Below are 23,902 nucleotides of genomic sequence, written 5' to 3'. Positions count from 1 at the left end.
ATAAGGTCAGGCATGCTGACCCAGTATCGAGTCGGGTTGAGTTCGGGCCAGGTTTATTTCAAAACCCTATCGGGCAGGATCAGCCCCAACTTGGTCCGACTCGCCTCGATGCCCATGATTATTTCTCTCTCGTGAACACCCCCCTGCCCCCGAAGAGGCTCTTACGTGATTTTACATATAAAAGGAGGGCATTTTGGTAACTTCAACCTAGGGTTTTAGAGGGAAAACGAGCCCGGGTTATCATCATCCGCTCTCTCGCTCTCTCAGAACAACTCAAAAACCCCACCGTTTCCAGCCCAAAAAAAAAAAAGAAGGAAAAAAAGGCCCTGTTTTTTGAGATGGCTCTCCTAAAGCCTCATCCTCTTCCTGTCCGTCTAATCGCCACCCGCTTCTTCTACTCTTCGTCTCTCAAATCCCGCCCCTGCAATCTATCCCTCTCTCTTTCCCGCCCCTTCTTCAAGAGCAGGTCTTATTCTCCTCCTTCCCTTCTGCAATATCTCATTTCCTTATGTTTTCTTCAACATTCTAATTTCATGTAGCTCTTCTTTCGCTGTTTTTTTTTCCCTCACATTTAGGACGGATTTTAGGCTCGGTAGGGCTTTAAGTGGGTTCCCGTCTAAAAATCCGGGTGTTCTGAGGGCATTTATGTCATCTAGCACAGCGACTGAAGCTTTTCAGGAGAAGCCGAGCTCGACTGCTTACAATTCTGACCAGATTCAGGTATGGATAAATTGACCCGGACCCGGACCCGACTGATGGATTGGATCCAACATTGAAAGTAAAACCTGGTCATTAAACAAGTCGGGTCTGGAACTCCCTCTTCCGGCCCGACTGACCTGCAGCTTTAGTTGTTTCTGGGACAATGCGGGTTAATGGGGGCCTGGGCCCACCTTTGGTGGTTTGGAAAGTCTATTTTTACAGTGGATCATACATGATACAAAACGAGTCTGACCCGTCAGACTATTTGCTTTGTGCACTTGTGGATAATTAAGATGATTCAATCAGTGTTTTTTGCAATGTGAGCCGTCCATGGTGGGGCCCACAGGATGGGCATTTTGAAACACTTGAGTTTAGATGCCAAAAATGGTAGAGATCCTGCGAACTGGAATTTTGGGCTTCCCATGGATTGCTAGAGATTACACGCAAAACTAGCTGGACAATGGCGTTATCGTTAGACTACTGCCTAGATGTATACTAGTCAAAGTATGTATGAGAAAGGTTGTCCCACCATGAACAACACCTGATGCAATAACCGGATCGATCCACTCATCAAGTGGGACATGTCATAGAAAACAATGAACAACCACCAATATGTCCAAAGTACATTTGTGGTCCACCTGGGACGCAGTGTTGAACGTGATGAGGTCGATCACTGTCTTCCTCAAGAGGATAACTACTCCGAATCCACGGAGCTTCTCTGGACTCCTCACAGAGACTTCTCGAATCCATGAGGAAAGAAAGCAGAAAATAGAAATAAATTCTAATAAATTCGAAATTGATTAATGAATTTCAATAAACGAGTTCACAACCCTTTAAATAGGTATGCCAAGCAATGAGAGAGAAATCAGAAGCAAACTACAACTAAAACTCCTAGAATTCGCGACTTACTATAAATAGTAAACTTACTATTTATAGACGGTCATGATGTCTACTAGTGCGCAAGGTTTTCGGCCAAAAATAGTGTCTTATTTGGCTTCACCAAACCGTTCTCCCAATTATTCTAAGCTCTTTTCACGTTGGACGCAACTCCTATAGCCCTACGGATGAAGAGTTATAATCAAACTAAAACTTACTATTTATAGTAAAAACGAAATTAAAACAGGGAAACGATTGTCGATCCAGGGATATTTTGCAAATCCGGCTTGCGCAACTCAGCGTAGCGGGGTTGGTTGGCTAAAGTAGCTCGTTCTACCCCAAAATCATATATTTTACGCCCGATAACTCATTCCGGATTGTGAGATACGCCCGATCTAAGGTCCGACGGTCTGGATTACTTCTGTCATTGACCGGGCCTTTTCTGATCCATCTTGGCCATGAAACTGTCCATGACCCGCTCTACATCAACCTGATGAGTGGATCGGCCTTATTATTGTTCCAGGTGATCTTCATGGTGGCAACACACACACACATGAGAGAGAGAGAGAGAGAGAGAGAGAGAGAGAGAGGAATTCTCAGCTACACACCAGTTCTCACGAGTTCTTGTGACAACTTTTTGAGAACTCATTTATGGTGATATGAGCACAAAATATGAACCGTCCACCTAATGCAACATCCCATGAAATCCCTAGGGCTCAACTTTTACCCTGATCCAAAACTTTGGCAGGCCATGATGAAAGAGAGAGGCAAATCAAGGGAGGAAACTATTTCCTTTTGCCATGGCCCACCAGAGTTTTAGATTAGGGTAAAAGTTGGGCCCGAAGGTTTTATGGGGTGCTACATGAGGTGGACGGTTCAGATTTTGGGCTCATATCATCAGAAATGAGTTCTCAAAAAGTTCTTATGAGAACTCGTGAGAACTGGTGCGCAGCTGAGCATTCCTCTCTCTCTCTCTCTCTCTCTATATATATATATATATATATATATATATATATATATATATATATATATATATATATATATCATCAACAACTAATTGGGGTTGGCAACATGAATCCTGTTCCAACATACCACTCGATCAAGGGCCATACCTTCAGTATGCTGTGGAAATATTTTGCGTGCCTGCCGAAGCTGAATGTTACAAACTGAATTTCTCTTTCCTTTGTAAATATATTGGGTTTTATGTGATCAGAATGTGAATATTGTGATCATAGTGAGAGGTTATGGTTGTAGTAAGCATGCTTAGTGTTGAACTGACAGCAGCAAAAGATGGTACATAGTATTTAGGATCATTAATGCAATAAATAAATACTCAACCTGAGAATGTCTAGTACTCTAGTTTGCTAGGATTTTCAGTTTGTACAAGGAGCCTATGTGTGAGTGATCCAAACTGACATGGAAACTTCCAGATTGCAAGATGCTAGCCATCTAATCTTTGGCCTTTTTTTGGCTGAATGTGCACTGTTGCTGTATGTTCCTTTTCAACTGTCTATTCACTTGACTCCATTGGTAGCTTAAAATTTTCCCATCTAGGAGATTTTTGGTGGTTTTCTTGGTTACATACCATCCATAGCTGGGCCATCACATCAATGGTTTGGATAACTGAACCATGGTCTCCCTTGTAGAAACTGAATGGCCCAAGAAGCATGCATTCTTGGGTCATACTCATGCATTGTATAATACCTCAATGTTTTAATAGGAAAATTGCATGTTGAAGTAACTGATTTAGGTAGTGATTAGCTGGCTCTAAAATTGCTTTTATGGTCCACCATTCACTCATCTCCACAGATAATGACAATGAGAGATTCCCATTCCACCGCAGTAGGTCCTGAGAGAAACAAGATAGCTCTCAGTCTTTATAAGATAGTCACTGCCTTTGCATAGTTTGGATGTCCAATTCCTTTTAGCTTCCAGAAAAACCCACCCAAATCGTCCTGGAATGTACCACCGAAAAATGCACTTCTCAGATTTCACTCCACTTCTAAATGAAATGCAGTAATAAACATGAAGGCCGGTATATGCTGCAATATGATCGGGAATGAAATATATTTCGCATAAAAGCAACTTTTCCTGTTATCTTTTCTTTTCTTTTTTGAAAATGTACGTATACCATGTTTCACTAGTATGTTGTACAAATGGAATTTGCTTGCAATACTTTATTTTGGCCATCTTTGTTTTTGCAGTTCATTTTATGGAAAAAATTTCTCATCTGTTCTACGTTGTCATTGTGGTGTTTTGCTTTGTTCAGGTATTGGAAGGGTTAGATCCTGTCCGTAAAAGACCAGGAATGTATATTGGAAGTACAGGTCCTCGCGGTTTGCACCATTTGGTATCTATCTACATCCCTCTCTGGCTGTGGTAGTTAATATTGTTTGATTTGTTAACCTTTATATTTCATTCTTGCATCCAGGTTTATGAAATATTGGATAATGCTGTAGATGAAGCTCAGGCAGGATATGCTTCCAAGATAGATGTAGTTTTATGTGCAGATAATTCTGTGAGCATCACTGATAATGGACGTGGGGTATATGCCTTTTCTTTCTTCCTTTTCCATTTTTTTTTAAATTTCAACACTTAACAAGGAATTGAAGCGACATGTCCCTCCCAATGAATATTGGTGCTACCAAACTGGGATTCTGTTGCTGCTAGCTCTCACATCTTTTTCACACACTGCTTTATAAACCTCATTCTGAGAGTTCATGTTGCAACTATAGTTGTCGCCACCTCCTGCTCTGCACAGGTTTCCCACATTGCCTGCCCAAAAAAGTTAGTTTTGTGGATTTCCCTCACATAAGGAAAACGGACCATGTGGTGGGGCTCTGCCCTCCGCATATGAAGCAGATCGAAATCTCGCTAGTTCCATTTGTTAATTTTCTTTAAAAGTCATGGACAGACTTGGTTTAGGTTTTTTATTTAGTTGTTTCTTTTTGGTCATGTATCTTGAAGCGGTTCTTTCCTTAATAATAAAATGTTATTCTTGGACATTTAGGGGCTGTTTGGTTTTCCAATTACAATGGTAAATGGCTGTAAATGGGTAATGATTATTTACTCTTGTAATTGTGTACTCACATCACTTAACATTTGACTGTAATGATAATTTTGCTACATTGTTTGTTTCACCTCGAAATCACTGTAAAAATGGTTGTTTCATGGTGTGAAAATGTAATGGTTACAATTTACTTTACCCACTACCTTTACAGGTGTATTTGACTCTCGATTTATGAGCTATAATTTCTGTTTAAACAAACACCTGGAAATGATAATGATGGCTCATTTACTTTGCATTTCATAGGAATTTGGAAAACCAAACGGGCCCTTATGAAAAGGAAACATTTGCAACATATTTTCTTATTTCCTTAGTATCCTCTCATCTCCCCTCTCTGCATTTGGTATACTGTTGGTGAGTAATTACAAAATTAGCGTAGATAAAAGTATGTATGCACAGGAATATACATATAGAAATAAGCTCTATACATAATATAGATGTAATACATGTTATATGAATTTTTTCCCCCCATTTTAGTTATTAGGTGCATTCTGACAGGGCAGCTAGGCAATTTGGAGACCTTGGCTGCAACCTGAAATCGTATTGTGTCACTGCATCAAAGTCGCTTCTACTTGCTGTCATTGTATTGTGAAGTGTTGATACTTGTACCTGTTGATATCTGGTTGTTCCATGTGTATCCCATTTAACCAGACTTGATTTTTATTACCCGATAATTGATACGGACGCTAAGACCAGCTTCTCATAGATAAAAGTTTACAGTACACTGTAGACCTTTTCTTTTTTTCTTTCTTTAAAAAAAAAAATCTTTTTGTACTGTAAACCTTTTCTTTTCTTATCTTTTTATTTTTTATTCATGGTAAAGCTCTTCATACTACTATAACTTCTTTATTCCTTTTCAAGGAACTCATTTTGTTGTTCCTCTGCAGATTCCTACAGATTTACATCCCAGTACCAAAAAATCTTCTCTGGAGACAGTTTTGACGGTACTATTGCACAAATGATCTTTTTCTATTCCAACATTATGAAACAAATCATAAACTGTGTAGATGGAATTTGCCTTGTTATATCACTCTGTATTTTCCTTTTCTCCAAACAAAAGGAACATACATTTCTAAGTGTAATAAATTGCTTTGTTTATGTTGAGCTTTGTGCTTATTGCATCAAACTGGTGTGGTTCATTTGCCTTTATTGAAAGTTTTCAAAAATGAGGCAGGAAAGAGGTTACTTATGTGCTTAGGCATGAAGTTTACCTATGAAGAGCAATCTCATGTCAATTTCTTTCTGGTTTCTGCAAGACAAAAACTTTGATGCACAATGGACCAATAGATCGTCTTACAAAACATGGAAATACGTGAGTTTTAATTTCTTGTGGAACTCAAACTTGTAATTCGAATACCTGAAAACTTTGCTCAATTCCATGTCCATTAGTGTCAAGCCGAGTCAAAGACTAATTGAGTCTTTACTTAAAAAATAAAAATAAAAAATCAAGTCTTTACTTAACTTGACTTCATATTTAATTATTAAATGAAAATATTAGCAAGTAATAAATATTTAAAATAATCATTTTTACGATATAAATGTGCAGCGCGTGGCATGCTGCTCACAGACCTTTACTTCCCTTGCTCAGGTTGTGAATTCGAAACTCACTACTTCTATGTTCTAACTTTTATGAAAAAGGTTCAAACAGGCGAGTGGCTTGCCTCGAGTTACCATGAGTTGCATCTAGTCAACCGAGTCTGCAGACTGACTTGACGGGTCTTGTTGATTCCGGACCGAGCTACACTCACAAGCAAGTTTCCTAACAACTTGGCTAAGTTTCAAGTCTAGTTGCTTAGTGTAGGAGTTGCCTACGCTCCTGATCAGACAACTTTTAACTGTAGTGCCAAATCATGGATGTAAGGATGATGTGGGACAACTAACCACTTGCTCTAAAAGCTCGAACCGATAGGTTGTGGTGAATTAATCCCTTTATCTCATAGCCCAGGCCCCACGTCCCATGGGTTAGGTCCTCGGCCGAACCCTCCTCGTGGGCACCACATCACATAGGTTCCGCCTCACATGAGCCACTCACCTCACATGGGCCAGTCACCTCGAGTGTGCCCTTGCATCCCACAGGATACCCCACTTGAGCCCGGTGTGAAAATGCCCCTGCATTAATCACCCTCGGTGAGGAGTCTCGAACACGAGACCTCCATTTCTGATACCACTAGAGCTGGGTATGTCTGATCCAATCCGGTGGATCCGACCCGATCTGAATCGAACTGACGGCCTGGATCGGTGCGGATCGAGTTGGGCCATTCAGATCCGAATGTTTTTCGGATCAAGTTTGGATGGTGGTCAATCCGGACCGATTCGATCCGAAACCCGATCCGAATGGATCTGACTCGATCCGACTTGATCCGGAGCGGGTAGTCGGTAGTATAAAAATGTTTTTTAGTTCATCCACTGTGGGGTCGATAAGCTCAACAGCTCTGATCATTGGAGCATGGCCCACTTGTAAATTCAAAAACCTAAGATACTATACACTACATATTGTCCTTCATATCTCTTGGGCAAGATATGATTTTGACGAGGAATGCTCAGCTGCAAGCCAATTAGCACGAAAGTCCTACGAACTTTTTTGAGAACTCATCATGCGTGATGAGTCTCGAAAATCTGAACGGTCCACGTGAAGTAGAACCTCATGAAACCCCCTGGTACCAATTTTTACTTCGAACCAAAACTTTGGTGGGCTATGAAAAATGAAAACAGTTTCTTCCCTTGATTTGCATTTATCTTTTCTATGGCCCACCAGAATCTTAGATTAGGGTGAAAATTCGTCCCTTGAGGTTTCATGAGATTCCGCATCGTATGGACCGTTCGGATTAGACTCCCATGACACGTGTGCAAAGGTGCGCAGGTGCGCAGGTGAGCATGCCTCTGAATTCTGATTTTGTAATGGCGCCAGAATTAATGTGTCGTGCACAGCATGTCAACATAGGAGAAGCGGATTGCACAGTGAGGAACTCACTACGCTTAGCGTACTGAGTAAACTCTGTGAGGTCCACCATGATATATGTATCTGATCCGCTCCGTCCATCCATTTTACTAGACAATTTTAGGGCCTGAGCCCAAAAATAAAGTATGTATAATGTTCAAATGGACCACACCACAAGAAACAGTTGAATTGAAATTCTACCGTTGAAAAAATCTTGGGGGCCACAAAAGTTTTGGATCAAGCTTATATTTGTGTTTTCCATTCATCCATGTCTATATGATATTATGAACAGGTTGGATGATAAATAAACATCACTGTGGGGCCTAGAAAGATTTCAACGGTGGAAATCATCATTCCCACTGTTTACTGTGGTATGATCCATTTGATCTTTGGATGTTTTTCAATTTTGGGCTCAACCCCTTAAATTAGATGGAAGAACGGATAGACAATGTAGATAGACCACATACATTCAAGGTGGGCCCAACTGAATTTACTTAGTATGATAAGAGCTACTGAGTAACTCAATACGTAATCCAATTCCCAACACAGGCACAGCTGTGTCTGTGTAGATACGTGTCGTCCAAAGACGAGTGGAGACACGCCTCGAGCTCCGAGTTGTACGAACAGCTCGAATGAGATCAAAATTACATGGGCCCCACAATGATGTATTTATTATATCCATACCGTTTATCCATTTTTCATGATCATTTTAGAGCATTTGAAAAAAAACTGAATCATATCTAAAGCTCAAATGGACCACACCGAAAATAGCAGGGAGGATAATGATTTTCATCGTTAAAAAATTCGTAGGGCCCACCATAACGTTTATTTTCTAATCTGTTAATAAGGTTAAAAATACATGGATGAAGAGGAAAAACAAATTTCATATTAATCCGAAACTTCTGTGATCTCCAAAAGGGTTTTAATGGTAAATGTTCAATCCCCCACTGTTCTTTGCAGTGTGGTCCAACTGATATTTAGATTTGTCTTATTTTTTGGCTCAAGCCTTAAGACGAACTCTCCAAATGGATGGACGGTTTGGATATAGCGCATACCTCATATTTTGACCCATAGACCCAACCCAATCCGAACCATACCCAACCCGATCCAACTCGGTTTCCCTGACCGAGTCGGACTTGGTTCGGGTTAAGCCAACCATGCATCGGATCGGTTCGAGTCAGATGTCCTGGACTCGGTCCCGGATCGGATCGAGTTCAGGTTAGCCCATGTAGATTTTGGACCGAATTGATTTGGACCCAATCTGATCCGACTCGGTCCGATGTCCAGATCTAGATACCACTTTGATGCATGACATGTAACCACTTGCTCTAAGAGCTTGAATTAAAAAGCTTGAACTGATAGAGCGTGATGAATCAATCCCTTTATCTCATAGCCCAGGCCCCTACATCCCATGGTTTAGGTCCTTGGCCGAACCCCCCTCTTGGGGCCCACATCACATGGGGTTTTGCCTCACACGAGCCACCCGCCTCACGTGGGCCGCCCACCCTGAGTGTGCCCCTGCATCCCACAGGCCACCCCACTCGAGCCCGGTGTGAAAATGCCCCTGCATTAAAGGACTTCCCTAGCATAGTTCGTGCACTTGGCGTTTGGGGCGGCACGGAAAATGCAACCTGGATTAAGCAGTTATGTTTTTTCCACTTCACATTGTGGTTGAGATTAGAGTAGGATGGGGAGGGTCCCATTCTTTATCAATCATGAGTTGTGGCTATGAATCCTGTTGGCCTTGGGAATCATGAAACACAAGCATACCCTTAATGAAGACCTTCTTCCTTTCCTTTAGATATAAAATTTTGTGCTCTCAACATTGAGTGTTGATCTGGACATTTGCATGCAATAATTTTTTTTAAAAAGGTGTTATCACCTATGATCCTGTAACGGCCAACTGGTGTTACCCTTATATAACGGTGCCATTGGTAAACGAAAGAACAGGAAAAAAATGACAAAAACCGAAAATGTCCAATGCATGGGAAAATAACACCTTTTTAGCAAAAAATGATGCCTTTTTTTTTTTTATACTTGTAATGGCATTATAATCTTTTTTGTAATCCCACTATATTAAGGAAAACTCTTGTGTAAATAATGGCTCTTACTCAATAATATAACAGCAATTGCTGAGAAAATAAACAACTGATGAGTTAACAAAATAACTGCCATTATTTTCATTATATACCACAACATAGAGCAATTTCCCCATTACAAATGGTGTTATGACTTTTTCTATAAAAGAAGAAGAAGCCTTGTTTGCATGTTACCATTGTTTCATTCTGAATAGCATTATCCTGTTCAAGTCCTTTTGTTGGTTGATTATTCTTGTTGTACAGACCTTAAAAAAAAAAGACTATTGTTGTACAGTTCTGTAAAAATTGAGGAGAAATTACCAACCACAGTTCACAAGAAAGCAATTGAATGTGCTGTACTCACAATCATTTATCAGAAGTAGCTGACAATTATGTCCTATCCAAGATTGTTGCTTACAAAATTTCGAAGACCATTCTGGTCTAATTCTTGTGACTGAGGGAGGTGATGCAGAAGGATGGGTTAGTATTGGGAAACACACAAAAACATACGTTAGTACTCTCCTTGTTTTCTTGGGAGGATATTAGTTGATGATCTCTTTTTTGATAATTGACAAAGGGGAAAGCATAATTTTCTTTGTTTTCCACTGGCTGACTCCTTTTACTTGATCTGTGAGTATTCTTTTATGAAATATAGCATGCCTTTTTTGTGGTCTTTTGATCAAACTTGAAGTCAAATATTGAAATAATTTGTTATTTTGAGTTTTTTTTTTTTTGGAAATTATTTTAGTAAATTAATTGGTTGCATTCAAAATTGCATAGGTCTTACATGCGGGGGGCAAGTTTGGTGGTTCAAGCAGTGGCTACAGCGTCTCTGGGGGATTGCATGGTGTGGGCTTATCTGTTGTTAATGCCTTGTCTGAGGTGCTTAATTTATTCTTATGTTCAGTTAAATGATTTTTTTCCTTGCTAGTCAGATTTAAGGTGAGTTCTTTTTGATTGGCATGAAATGTATTGAGTTAAACAGGAAAGGAGAAGACGCATCCATTACAATAATGGATAGATACTACCAATACCTACGGAAAGCCTTGAAACTCTTTAAGGCCGCAGAACGTCCACTGCCGAGCTTGTTTCTTTAGTACATGTTAGAAAGTGATGTGGGGGCATAGTGTCAAGGCCTTATTCAGTTATTCTTGTGTATGATATCACGAAGCTTCCAAGGAACATCCACTAATATCATTTTATCCTGATTAAATTTTGAGTGAATTAACAGATGCTTGTGCACAGTGCATTATCTGTCATCATGCACTAGCAACGGCCTTACAAACAGTCTGTTTTCGTTTGTTTTTAAAATCTGTTTTTTTAGATATTTGTGAAGTAGGTAGATTAATGGGATTTCACATATAAGTATATGACCAAATGAAGAGAAACCTCATTTCTAATCAAGATATTGCATAATGGTGTTGGCCAGCTTGCTGGTTGATATGATACAGGCTGTATCGTCTTATATGGCCTTGTAACAGCCTAGTTCTTTTGGAAAAAAAATAAGTTATTTGTAAAATTTGAAAAAAATGTGAAAATCTCAAATATATATATATATATATATATATATATATATATATATATATATATAGTCTTTTTGGTGGTGGACATGTATTTGATGGTGTAACGGGCCATTCTTTGGTAAGAATGCTGTGCGTCATGCAATGTTAGCATGAACTGCTAAAGGTCGACCGAATAGGCCCTAAACGAAAACAAATCAAGCATGATTTAGTGGATTAGGGCGTGTTACATATAAATACAATGAGAAAATGATGGAAAAATGAAAAAAAAACTGATAGTTTACCTCTTCGTTTGATATTTCTCAAAATGGTTACTCTGCTTCAGTTCATCGAATTCCACTCTCTCTCTCTCTCTCTCTCTTTTCTTCTTCTTCTTCTTCTTCTTTTTTTTTTTTTTTTTTTTTTTTTTTTTCTGTTTTTTGTTTTAACCCTCTATAGGGTTATATCTAGTATAAAATTAGTTTCTAAGCTTCTTTCATGGTTGAAATGAATAAAGAAGTAGAAAATGAGAGAACAATTGAAAATAAAAATTTCAACATGGCCCCTCAATGTCCGTATTGGCCTATAACGGTCATATCTGCCTGGTAATGGTGCTGATACTGTGTGGATTGGCCCATATTGGCCAATACTGCCCTTTTAATAATGGACCTATTCACCCCTGTATTGCGTAATGGAAATTTTGTTACTAAGAGATTGAAATAATAGACAGATACAAAAGGGCCTGTGATTGCCTAATAGTGAGGACGGTCTACAACTCCCGCAAGCATGTCAGCTACCTTGTTAACTTCATTCAAACTAACTTTTATTTTGCTCGTGGACAAAATAATATGCAAACTGGCTGTCGTAGTTGCAATTCCCTGACTCCTTATCTCCTTACGTTGAGCAGAGCTGTAAAAATACTTGTCTTTTTGGCCAATTCAAGTGCCCGATATTTATCAAAACACACACACACACAAAAACAAATTGATGTCATTAGCCAGTAAAATGATGCTTGAGCACAAATGATATTTCAGCTAAAACCATGATGCCCGGTCATGTCACTCCCCAATACATGTTGAAATGTGTCAGGGGAAATGTAGCTTTTGTGATTTTTGTGTGTTTCTAATCTTTTCATGGTTGGTGCTTAGGCATTAGACGTTACTGTTTGGCGGGATGGAAAAGAATACCAGCAGAACTATTCCCGTGGAAAGCCAGTGACATCTCTTATATGTAAGAAGCTGCCTGCTGCATCAAGTGCTCAAGGAACTTGTATCAAGTTTTGGCCTGATAGAGAAGGTTTGTTTTATTTCTGCATACCCTACTCAATGCCCTTTCAAGGGTGAGTTGTTTGACTTTCTTGTCCAGTCATGTGAAAGATTGGTTGCATCTGAGGATATGCAGTCTATGTTTACTTTATTTGCAGTGTTCACCACGACAGTTGTGTTCGACTACAACACAATAGCTGGGCGTATTAGGGAGTTAGCTTTCTTGAATCCGGAGGTAAATTTATTGCAATGAGCAGGATATTCCAGTTCTGTAGTGTTTGCAGTGCAATATTATTATAACATTTAGTTGTCTCTGAGAAAGAAAAGAAGGTAACTGGGAGCTCCAAATGGTTTACCTGAATCCTGAAGACCTTTTCTGCAAATACTTTGGCTAAGGACCTTTATAGTTTACCTGTTTCTAAGAAAATACCATTGATGCTCTCCGCAAGTATTTTGGATATTCATTTTCTTTGATGATTCAAACAAGGTGGAAGATTATGTGGTGTGATTTATTCATTATAATTGTAAATAATAAGATTGATGAACAGCTGTGCTGAGCACTCTTGATGCGAATCATTGAAGGCAAGGAATGAAGCTACTATGGGGAACTTTATTCATTATCTTTTCCTTCTTAAAAGAACCGTATTCATTTGTCTTATTATCATCTATTAGTGTTCATCCCGAGGCCTTAACTAAGGTGCAAAATAATCGTCCATAAGTACTCATATTGGTGTTTAAATGTGGTTGGATTATTCTATTAAAGTAATGGATGCCAAATTACTGAGTTATTTTTTGTTTTTAAGGTTTTTCATATGGAAGTGCAAAATTAGTTTAATTTTGAAGTGTATGTGCTTCGTTCTGATAATGCCAAGGTGTATGTCTCTCAATTTTTAACTCGTACTAATCTGCAAATGGCATTTTACAGCAAACATCGATAGTCACACCCCATAGGAAAATGACATAGCAGAAAGGAAGAATTGTCATATTCGTGAGGTGACCCTGGTGTTACTAATTCATATGAGTGATTCAAAAGTCTTCCGGAGTGATGCTGTCCTAACTATGTGTTACTTCAATAGGATGTCTTCTGCGATCTTAGGAGGTTAGTCACTTCATGAAGTTTTGTTCCTTGGTTCTCCATTGTTTTCTTTGCCACCTAATGTTTTCGGGTGTGCGTGCTTTGTTCATTAGTTGGAGTTTGGTCATGATAAGTTGGATTCTCAAGCAATCAAGTATGCCTTTCTTGGGTATGTTAGAATGTAGAGGGGCTATAGATGTTATAGTTCCAGTCAGTGTTTGCAGTATCGATAGTTTGGCCGATACTATCGATATTGCTTGGGCCCGATACGAAACATGGGGGAAACTGTAAAATTCCATTGTTTGATAAAAAATATTGCATGTGTTGTTCGATATATTGTCAATAGATGGATATATTATCGCAATACTCCTTTACAAATATTCTTGATATCGTTGAACATAAAATATATAGTGATGATATCGAGGCCGTGCACCCCCTGATGTAGGCCTACAACTCACCGTAGGGCCCATCGTGTGGATTTCGGGCTGTTTGTTGCAAGATTTGGGGCCTAAAATTTAGAGATCACATTTACTTTTGTGGAAGAAGGGGGCTGATATGGAAAATATGATTGAAGATTTTTGGGGTACTTGATGGATTTGTTTTGCTATTTTAGGCCAAATCTTTGTTACTAGGTTTTATTTATTTATTTATTTATTTATTTTTTTTAATTTTTATTTTTATAAATAAACTATATATTGATTTGAAATCAATCTAGTGGATCTTCATTAAAGATTCATGGGGATTGTCTATAGGGTTTGTAAAGGGGAGGGGATAGGAGGTAGGGTGTTACACATTTTGTGAGTTTGTGAGTTTTCTTGAGTATTGTAAGAGAAGAAGTTTGAATATCAATGAAGTTATTTCTTCTTCTTTACTCAAACATTCTTGTTTATGTACTCTTCTCCCTTTATTTGCTATTTGGTTTTGAGATCCTCATTGACTCTATAATCGAGTTGCACCATTTTGGTATTAGAGTGGGTGATCGTTGGGGGATTTTTTACTTTGTATAATTTTCCAATGGCTTTGAAAGGAGTGAAGCAAGAAGAATTTGGCAAGTAACCCATCAAATCCGCACACTCACAAAACAAGTAGATCAACTCAGGCATATGAGAGGCAATCTAACTAATCAAGTGGGATAGATCCAGGGTGGAGGGAATCCAAAAACCGAAGTTGGAGCATGATGACATGTAAGTGGAGGTCCTAATGAACAATGGGTGGCTCCGACTGATGAAGACACCAATGATTGAATCTTTCAATTGTTGGAACGTGATAGAGAGCCCAAAATTAAGGTGGAATTCTCAGAACTCCGTGGTCTTTTGCATGTTGACAATTTCATCGTTGGCTAAGCAATGTGGAAAAGGTGAAGTAAATGAAATCGTGCACAATCGAAAAATTAAATTAGCAGTAATCAGTGTTCGAAATATCGGTATTGCGTTATCTATCTCATCCTTGGGATACATATACACATCGGTTATCGCACAGGATATATTGTTTGTATCGGGTAATTTATCGCACTTTTTGGGAAACATGGGGAAACATTGGGGAAATGGTTGGATTTTTCAATGAAACTTTAGGGATTTAAAAAAAGACCTTAATACACTCTTTAAATCATAACATCTCAAAAAAGAAGTGCGCATAATAGGTTTCCTTTGTATAGGGTCCTAAACTATGCATTGTCTAACTGAACTAATGCAACTATATTCAAATTGAATGCATAATATTTAGAGTGTATGTGATGATCATTTCATCAAACACTCCTAAAAACTTCGAAATTAGTTTTAATTGATAGTTGGTTGAAGGGAATTTTTTTTAAAAATAATTTTTATTAATTTTTAATTAGTAAATAATTTTTATTTTCTGAAAATTGACAAGGACTTAACAAATTAGTAGACCAGCCCTCATAGATGCTTGATTTTATGTTTGGAGTGCAAAATTTCAAGTAATTTGGGAGAAATTGGCAAAAATTTGAAAATTCCCCAAATTTCCCCAAATCGGACCACCTATACTCAAAATTTGAAATTAGAGTGTAGATCAAATACTCCTAAATACTTCAAAATTAGTCTCAATTGACAGCTGATTAAAGGAAAATTTCGAAAAAAACATAGAGAACATGAAGAACCAATGGATATCGAAATCAACGCTCCAACTCCATGATTTTTCATGAAAAACATGAATAACCAATGGTGGATTTGTAACCTTGTGACACCGATTTAACATAATTTCAACAAAAAAAGGGATCGAAAATTGAAAATGCTTACCGGATCGAACATGTGGGATATATCGGCACTACCTGTGCGTTTCGTATCGCACAGGTGGGATACAAGATATATCGGCCAATATCGTCGATATTTAAAACACTGGCAGTAATGAAGTTTTTCAGTCACGTCATCACGTGTTAGTATGGTGGGACGATCTCCAGATTGAATGAATCTGTCAAGCGAAGGAGAAAGGAAATTCTTTAGAAAAGATGAAAAAGAAATTGAAACGGAAGACTCGTGACTTATGTCCGTACAATCTACATCAAGGGAATAAATCGGTGAATGAATACACGGAGAAATTCCATGCCTTGACATCATGGGCATGGTTTCTGTCAAACAACCATTTACTCCAAAAGCTTAAGCTGTCAGAGTGTGGTGTATCAATGTATATCAAGGGACTTTATCACTTCAACACCCCCCCGCACGTGCGAGGTGGGAACTCCGCACGGGAACATATTGACGAAGGTGGAGGGACACTCACACCATAAATAGGCCGGGCTTAATTTCCCGATCCCTGGGCCGGACCTGATTTTCCTGACCCCCCGTGGGAGAATAATATATTAGCGAGGTATATTTGTTGCTCTCGAGATTCGAACATAGGACCTTCCGCTCTGATACCATGTCAAACAACCATTTACTCCAAAAGCTTAAGCTGTCAGAGTGTGGTGTATCAATGTATATCAAGGGACTTTATCACTTCAACAGTTTCATGAGTTCGAAGATCAAAAAAGATTTCAAGATATTTTGATGGTTTTAACCTAGATGAAATGAATTGTCTTTCAAAGATGTAATCAAGATGTTCGTTGCATATACACTTGCATTACAAATTGAGGAGATAATTAATTGGGGACTTGGAAGATGATTTGATAACTTACGAGGTCCGCCATTGGTGATTGGGCTAGCATGCTAACTTCCGAAGTAAGGCGCCCACGGGGCCTTCTAAAGGTTAAGGGATAATGGCTAATGTCCAACAATGAAGCTAAACCTCAACTCGGGGGAGGTGGCTATGGATGAGGGGCTAATGTACTCGAAAAGATGTAAAATGACAAGCATACCCCTCTCACTTAAAAGTTATTACAATGCAATAGCCCATGGGTCTAAAACTAAACCCATACACATGTTTAGGCCCAGAAATAAAACCCTAGTGTATGAGAACCAAGAATGATTCACATGGGCACACACATGACACGTGTGGACCCTACGTGTGATTTCAAAGGCCATCAACAAAGGTGAATTTGGTTGTAGAAGGAGAATATGTTGAAGATACTTTCGCCTGTATGAAAATCGAGGTGATTGAGAATATAAAGAACATGCATGTGAGGACGGGGTGCATGTTGGAGAAGATGTAGCAGGTGCGTATAGGGGTGAGTCGTTGGTTATTGAACTAACTATGCTATCGGTGCCTCGGGTGATTGATGAGGGTTGGTGGTTGCGACATAATATCTTCCGTACCACTTGCACTTCTGGTGGGAAGATATGGATAACTTTGGTAGACGGAGAGCAATGAGAACATTGTCTCATAAGAAATGATGGATTAAAACTCAAAGATCATAAGCATTCACGTCTAGGGTTGTCAATGGGATGGACTCAAGCTGGGCAAAAATCAAAATTTTGAATAGGCCTGGTTTGAGCAATTCAAAATCTAAGCCAAATGCAACCTTAGACATGGCCCATTGACAACTCTATTCATGTTCATACTAGATTTGTTGGTTCAAGAAAGGGTGAGAAGTTTATATTAATTCCAAATGCTCAGTTTCATTTTCTATTGTATCTAGGTGCAAGGACAAGGTGTAGTGTGACTTGGTACCCATGGATGCATGCCACATTTTGTTAGGGAGACCATGGTTATGGAAACCGAGATATGGTGCATTTGACTCGGTATAACATGTATTCCCTTGTCAAGGATGGTGTTAATATCACATTGCACACAATGAAATCCAACACCCAAATTTGATAAAGACAAGTGCAAAGATCGCTTATTATAGAAAAGTTTGAAGAAGAAAGTGTAGACATCTGCGTGTGGGTCTGTTGGGCTTTTGGTCCTTGGTTTTTTCTCTTTAGTTATTTAATTTTCCTACTTTGCCCTCTTTTCTCTCGTTAGTGCTAAGGGCATATTTGTAATTGTACATCTCATATAATATAAACAAGGGTTGGATGTCCAGCCCTAGTGTGCCTTTTCCTCTCTCAAATTCTTTTCTTCTCTGACATAGGATCAGAGCAAGGAAAGCTGTCTTCTTGATCTCTTACTCCTTTCCTTCTTCCTCCTCTCTCTCTCTCTCTCTCTCTCTCTCTCTCAGGAGTTTGGTTTGAGAGTCATTGCTGCCTATTTGGCGATGTGATCCAATTTTTTGAGGAGGGATCTTGCAGCTGCTTAGGAATTTGTGATAGGTTGTTGATTATTGGGTTGCGACTTTTTAGGTTTTTTTATTCAAAATTCGGGAGTGTTTCTTTGCCAGTTTTCTAAAAAAACTGGTTGCGGCAGATAGGTTTTGCTGGATTTCCAGGTTTGGACAGATTTTCCTCAAGGTTTCTTCCAGTTTTTTTAGAAACTGTTTTGCATTGGCTAGAGTTTGCTGGAATTTCTTATTAAGGCAAAGTTTTTAGGTTCTTTTCATCCTAATTTTCAGCAATCTATGTGAGGGCAGCAATCAGGTAATTAAGTCTTGTTTTTCTGCTAGAAGATGTCAAGATTTGTAAAGACAATCAAGCTTTGTTAGTCGTAAGATCCATTTCTCTTCTTTTCTGGACTAGTTTGGAGTTCTTTTGAAAATTTTTTAGAACTTTGCTTGTCATACTTCTGGTTATAGCCGATTATAGTAATGACTTAGTACTGGTTGGTGTGAGGCCATGCTAGTTGTTATTCTTCTATTTGTTTGAGATTTACTATGGTTTCATCTTCCACATCTAAGACCATTGATCCCATCAACTCCAAAATAGAGAGGTTAGTTATTCATTCTGAGAATCTTGGGTTGCAGATTACAACACAGAAACCAAAGTCCAATAATTTTCTTCAGTGGTTGAAAGCTATTGAGATGTTTGTTGGAGGAAATAGAAATTGGGACATATATGGATGGCAGTATATCAAAACCACCTAGGACTGATCCCTCACATGGTGAATGGAAATCAAACAATTTGTTGGTTATGTCCCAACTCTTAAATTCTATGGAACCAAAAGGTTTGAACCAAAAGGTTAGTGAAGGTCTTTTATTCCTATGCACTGCATGTGAGATATGGTTGATGGCTTGTGAATTGTATACTGATTAGAACAATATGGCCCGCATTTATAATATTTATCGTGTGATTAGTCATTTAAGATAGGAGGAGATTAATGTTTGATTATTATGCCAAGATGCGTGGTTTGTGGCAAGAATTGTCTTTCTTGGGTGATTTTCAATTTGGGCGTTCCATAAATGCAGAGGCATGTAAAATAAGTAATGAAAAGAAAAGGATTTTTGCATTATTGGCAGGTCTTAATCCTGAGTTTGAACCTGTTCGCGCTCAGATCCTTGGCTCACCCTCTTTATTGTCACATAATAGCGTATATGTCTTATTGTTACGTGATGAGAAGCGTCAGACTCAAGGTGTCTCATATCCGTTATGATACGACCGTAAAGGCCGATACGTATAGGTAACAGACATGACCGTTACGCGATACACGGGGGAAACGGGGCCGTTGGTTTTTTGGAACTATATCGGTTGTTTTGGGGGCCATAATGGCCGTTAGGGGCGTAATGACCATTACTCCCGTAACAGTCGAAAATGGCCACTTTTTATTTTTAATTTTCTATTTAAATCCGTTTTCTCCTCAATATATATATATATATATATATATATATTTTTTTTTTTTTTTCTTTCACTTTTCTCATTCCAAAAACTCTCGTAGATCATTCTAAAGTAGATTTCGACCACTCTTATTATAGTTTTTAGAATTAAAATTGTAGATTGAAGCTATTTAAGTGAATAGAAGCTCCAAGGGTCATTTTTTCAAAAATTTGAAAAAAAATAAGGTGTGGGAACCCTTTTTTAATTTCTAGTTTTAATGCTTATTGTAATGTGTAAACATTAAAGACGTATAACTATATTAATAAATTCACCAGGCAGCCTGATTCAAAACTCTCACCAAAGGGTGGACCATTATGCTACCATGAACATGTTTAAAATAAAAAATGAATACATATTTGGAATATTTAGATTATTCTTAATTTTCTAGATTTTTTTTTCTAAATTTTTCGGGCAATATTTTTTTCAATTGTTACGGGGTTCGTAACGATCGTTATGCCTTCGTATCAGCCGTTACGGTGCGACACCCGTATTGGTAATGGTAGCGACCGTTATGACCACCCTTACCGTTACGGACTCAGATTGCTATGGGAACAACTGTGGTTGAAAAATATGCTTTAGTGACATGATTCAGAAATCTTGATAATGCTGGTGCTAGTCGTGGTAAAGGTACGAGAAGAGGAGGTCGTGATGGTGGTCGAGATTGTGGCCGTGGTTGTGGCATGGATCGATTGTGTACTCATTGTGGGAGACATGGATTGTTGATTATTGTTGGATCATTCATGGTTGACCTTAGGGTTAAACAACCAATTCTGCAGCTTCATATGACACAGGTGTTGGGACATGATTCCTTACCAACTTCACCCGTGATTCTATCTTTAAAAAGCGAGTATGGTGCCTTGTTAAGGGATGCCACTCAAAATAAGGTCTCCTTGTCTTCTTTCTTGGATCAGACATGTAATACTATCATTGCTCTTCACACTACTTTTGTGTCCAATCTTTGGGTAATTGATTCGGGTGTCCATTGATCATATGACAAGCACATGTCTTTTTCTTCATTTATTCTCAATCCAAATTTAGTTCATCCAAACTTAGCATATGGTACCCTAACTCCTTTGGGGGAAAGGGTATTGTTTTTGTTTCTTCGATGTTCTCGTTGTCTTCTATTTTATTGGTTCCTAATATTTTGTCTAATTTATTATCTGTTGGTCAGATTACAAATGATCTAAATTGTAGTGTGACCTTTAATCCTGATCATTGTGTCTTTTAGGATATGTAGATGAAGAAGCTGCTTGGTGGTGGACATGAGAAGGATGGATTATATGTTCTTTATTTGAATAAGTCAAGGTAGATTAGTAAGTGTTAAGAAAGAGTATCTAAGTGTCTTCTTCCTTCGCATATATGGAGCGATCACTTGAGTTCGTTGCTTATGGGGAGTCTGTATGTTGGATAAGGCAATATATGGGTTGAAGCAATCTCACTGTGCATGGTTTGATAGGCTTAGCAAAGTATTTTTGACATATGGGCAGTGTTCGAAATATTAGTATCGCGTTACGTATCGTACCCTTAGGATACAGATACATATCGGTTATCGCATGGGATATATCGTTTGTATCATGTAATTTATCGCACTTTTTGGGAAACATGAGGAAACATTGGGGAAATGGTTGAATTTTTCAATGAAATTTCAAGGATTTTAAAAAGACCTTAATCCACACTTTTAAGTCATAACATGTCAAAAAAGAAGTGCAAATAATAGGTTTCCTTTGTATGGGTCCTAAGCCATGCGCTGTCTAACTAAACTAATGCAATTATATTCAAATTGAATGTATAACATTTAAAATGTATGTGATCAAACACTCTTAAATACTTCAAAATTGTTCTCAATTGACAATTGGTTGAAGGAAAATTTCGAAAAAAAATTAATATAAATATATATTTTATTTTTTATTAATTTTTAATTAAAAATGATTTTTTATTTTTCGAAAATTGACAAGGACCTAACAAATCAGTAGATCAGCCCTCATACATGCTTGATTTCATGTTTGGAGAGCAACATTGCAAGCAATTTGGGAGAAATTGGGGAATTTTCAAATTTTCTCCTATTTTCCCCAAATCGGACTACTTACACTCGAATTTCTAAATTAGAGTGTATGTGATGATCATTTCATCAAATACTCATGTTCTAAATACTTCAAAACTAGTCTCAATTAATAGTTGGTTGAAGTAAAATTTCTATTAAAAAAAAACATGGAGAACATGAAGAAGCAATGGATATCGAAATCAAAGCTACAACTCCATGACTTCTCATGCAAAACATGAAAAATCAATGAATTTGTAACCATTTGACATTGATTTAACATAGTTTCAACAAAAAAGGGATCGGAAATTGAAAATGCTCACTGAATCGAACGTTTGGGATATATCGACATTGCTTATGCGTTACGTATCGCACAGGTGGGATACAAGATATATCATGGGATATATCGAAGGATATCGTCGATATTTAAAACATTGCATATGGGTTGCAATGAAGTTGAGATGATCATTCCATTTTTGCAGAAGCGTGTTTGGGATAATTGTGTTGGTTGTACATGTGGATGATATTGTGGTTATGGGTAATGCCAGTAAGAGGGTTGAAGCAACATCTGTAAGACCACTTTCTAATAAAGGATTTGGGCCATCTTTAGTACTTCCATGGGATAGATGTTGCTAAATCAAGAGAAGGCATTGATCTATCATAAAGCTTGTATTTTTATGGATTTGCTTGAAGAAACAGGGGTCCTTGGTGCTAGACCAGTTGGGACACCAATGGATCCAAATTACAAGCTAGTTGGTGATCAAGGCGAGTTGTTTGAAGATCCAAGATGGTACAGAAGAATGGTGTGAAAACTCTTTTACTTGTGACTATCACTAGACAAGATATATCAAATGCGGTGGGTCTAGTCAATCAATTCATGAGTTCACCTAGAATCCCACATGTGGATGCAAGTGCTCAAATTCTTCGTTATCTCAAAGGAGCACCAGGCTAGGGAATATTGTATAAACCACACGATCATCTTCATATTACAGGATACTTTAATGCAGATTGGGCAAGTTCTCCTATTGATAGGTTTTACCTGGAAGAGTAAGAAGCAGATTGTGCTTGCATGGTCTTGAGCTGAAGTTGAGGAATGAGCAATGGCTCACACCATGTATAAGTTAGTTTAATCAAAGAGGCTTGCAAATGAAATGGGATTTGCGGTGGATACTCCAATATAGTTGTTCTATGATAATCAAGCTGATGGGGACATCACGCGCACACGCACGCCCTCTTATGCACGTACGTAAGGAGGGCCCCACCATCGATCTGGATCGATGACGACGTTCAGGGAGGGCCTCCTAGTTAGAGGACTGCGTTTTGGTTCCTTGAGTGGACCCGACCGGCATGTGAATCCCACCATGGGTTCTCATGATCGTGGCCCACTATTCTAAATAATCTAGTACTTTGGGTTTTGCTTATTATTGTTATTAGGAATATCATGAAAGGTTTAGATTGCTTTGATTAGTTGTTATTTTTGATTACTTCGTCTCGAAGTAATAGGTTGCGCACATGGCGCGAGTTTTGTGGTATAGGGTTTTATTATAAATAGGCACCCCTTGTAGTCCTTTTTTTCTCAATGAAGATTAATAAAATTGCTGCGTTTTTCTTCTCCTCTAAATTTCTGAGTCGTGGAGATTCAATTGGGTGCGAAACCCTCAATTCCTCGAAGGGCTAATTACCGTGGTGCGAAGCCACACTTATCCCGATTTGCCCCCACCTTCTTCCATCCATATTTCTCTTCTTCTACAATCATCTATGCTTCAAATCCATCCTCTATTGCAGCCGTTTTTCTCTCTACAACAGATTTTCAGAATTTGGCCCTACAGGAGGGCTGAAACTTTGGTGGAGCACCACGCACAAACCATGCTTCGGATTGAGCTGAGATTTAGGGGTTTTGGAGTCCATCCTTTGCCGACCAGGGCCAAGGTGGTCTTTTTCTGTATAGTGGGCCCCACACACGTGCGGCCAGGATCACACGCACGTGCGTTTGGGCCATTGTTGTTGGCCACATGTGCGGTACTTCTCTGGTTTGTCTCTCTCCTCTCTTTCACTCCTCTTTTACCGAAAATCCCTAAACCTAACCATAAATTACTCGAATCCCCAATTTTGTGTCATTTCTTCAACCTTAGAGTTCCCCGAATTGAAATTTCTGAATCCCTTGGATTGGGGGAATTATTTATATGCATGTGTGGATGAATTTACTCTCCTTTAATTCTTGTTTGGTCTATAATTTTGATTGATCTGGCCCTAAGATGTGTAGACCTGGATCCGCATAAGATTCCCCTTA

General features: G+C 38.6%; 1 protein-coding gene across 7 annotated transcripts in view; it reads left to right on the top strand.

Moving 5' to 3' along the window:
* Positions 1 to 237: 237 nt before the first annotated feature.
* LOC131228594 (DNA gyrase subunit B, chloroplastic/mitochondrial-like) overlaps positions 238 to 23,902 on the top strand; it is a 58,724-nt gene continuing 35,059 nt past the window's right edge. For 4 of the 7 annotated variants that reach the window (XR_009163014.1, XR_009163011.1, XR_009163013.1 and 1 more), the window contains exons 1-8: positions 240 to 466; positions 576 to 720; positions 3,845 to 3,925; positions 4,007 to 4,120; positions 5,530 to 5,586; positions 10,439 to 10,540; positions 12,306 to 12,453; positions 12,581 to 12,657. Coding sequence is in view for 3 of the 7 variants with exons in the window: in XM_058224357.1 (XP_058080340.1) it covers positions 339 to 466; positions 576 to 720; positions 3,845 to 3,925; positions 4,007 to 4,120; positions 5,530 to 5,586; positions 10,439 to 10,540; positions 12,306 to 12,453; positions 12,581 to 12,657 (852 nt within the window). In the remaining 4 variants the exon portion in view is untranslated. Of the gene's footprint in view, positions 467 to 575; positions 721 to 3,844; positions 3,926 to 4,006; positions 4,121 to 5,529; positions 5,587 to 10,438; positions 10,541 to 12,305; positions 12,454 to 12,580; positions 12,658 to 23,902 lie in introns of all 7 variants that reach the window. The other 3 variants (XR_009163015.1, XM_058224359.1, XM_058224358.1) reach the window with 2 other exon arrangements.

This window comes from Magnolia sinica, chromosome 16, assembly GCF_029962835.1.
Source record: "Magnolia sinica isolate HGM2019 chromosome 16, MsV1, whole genome shotgun sequence".
In the NCBI taxonomy this organism is placed as follows: domain Eukaryota; kingdom Viridiplantae; phylum Streptophyta; class Magnoliopsida; order Magnoliales; family Magnoliaceae; genus Magnolia; species Magnolia sinica.
The sequence above is the reverse complement of the archived record's forward strand: the minus strand, read 5'-3'. Positions and strand labels throughout refer to the sequence as shown.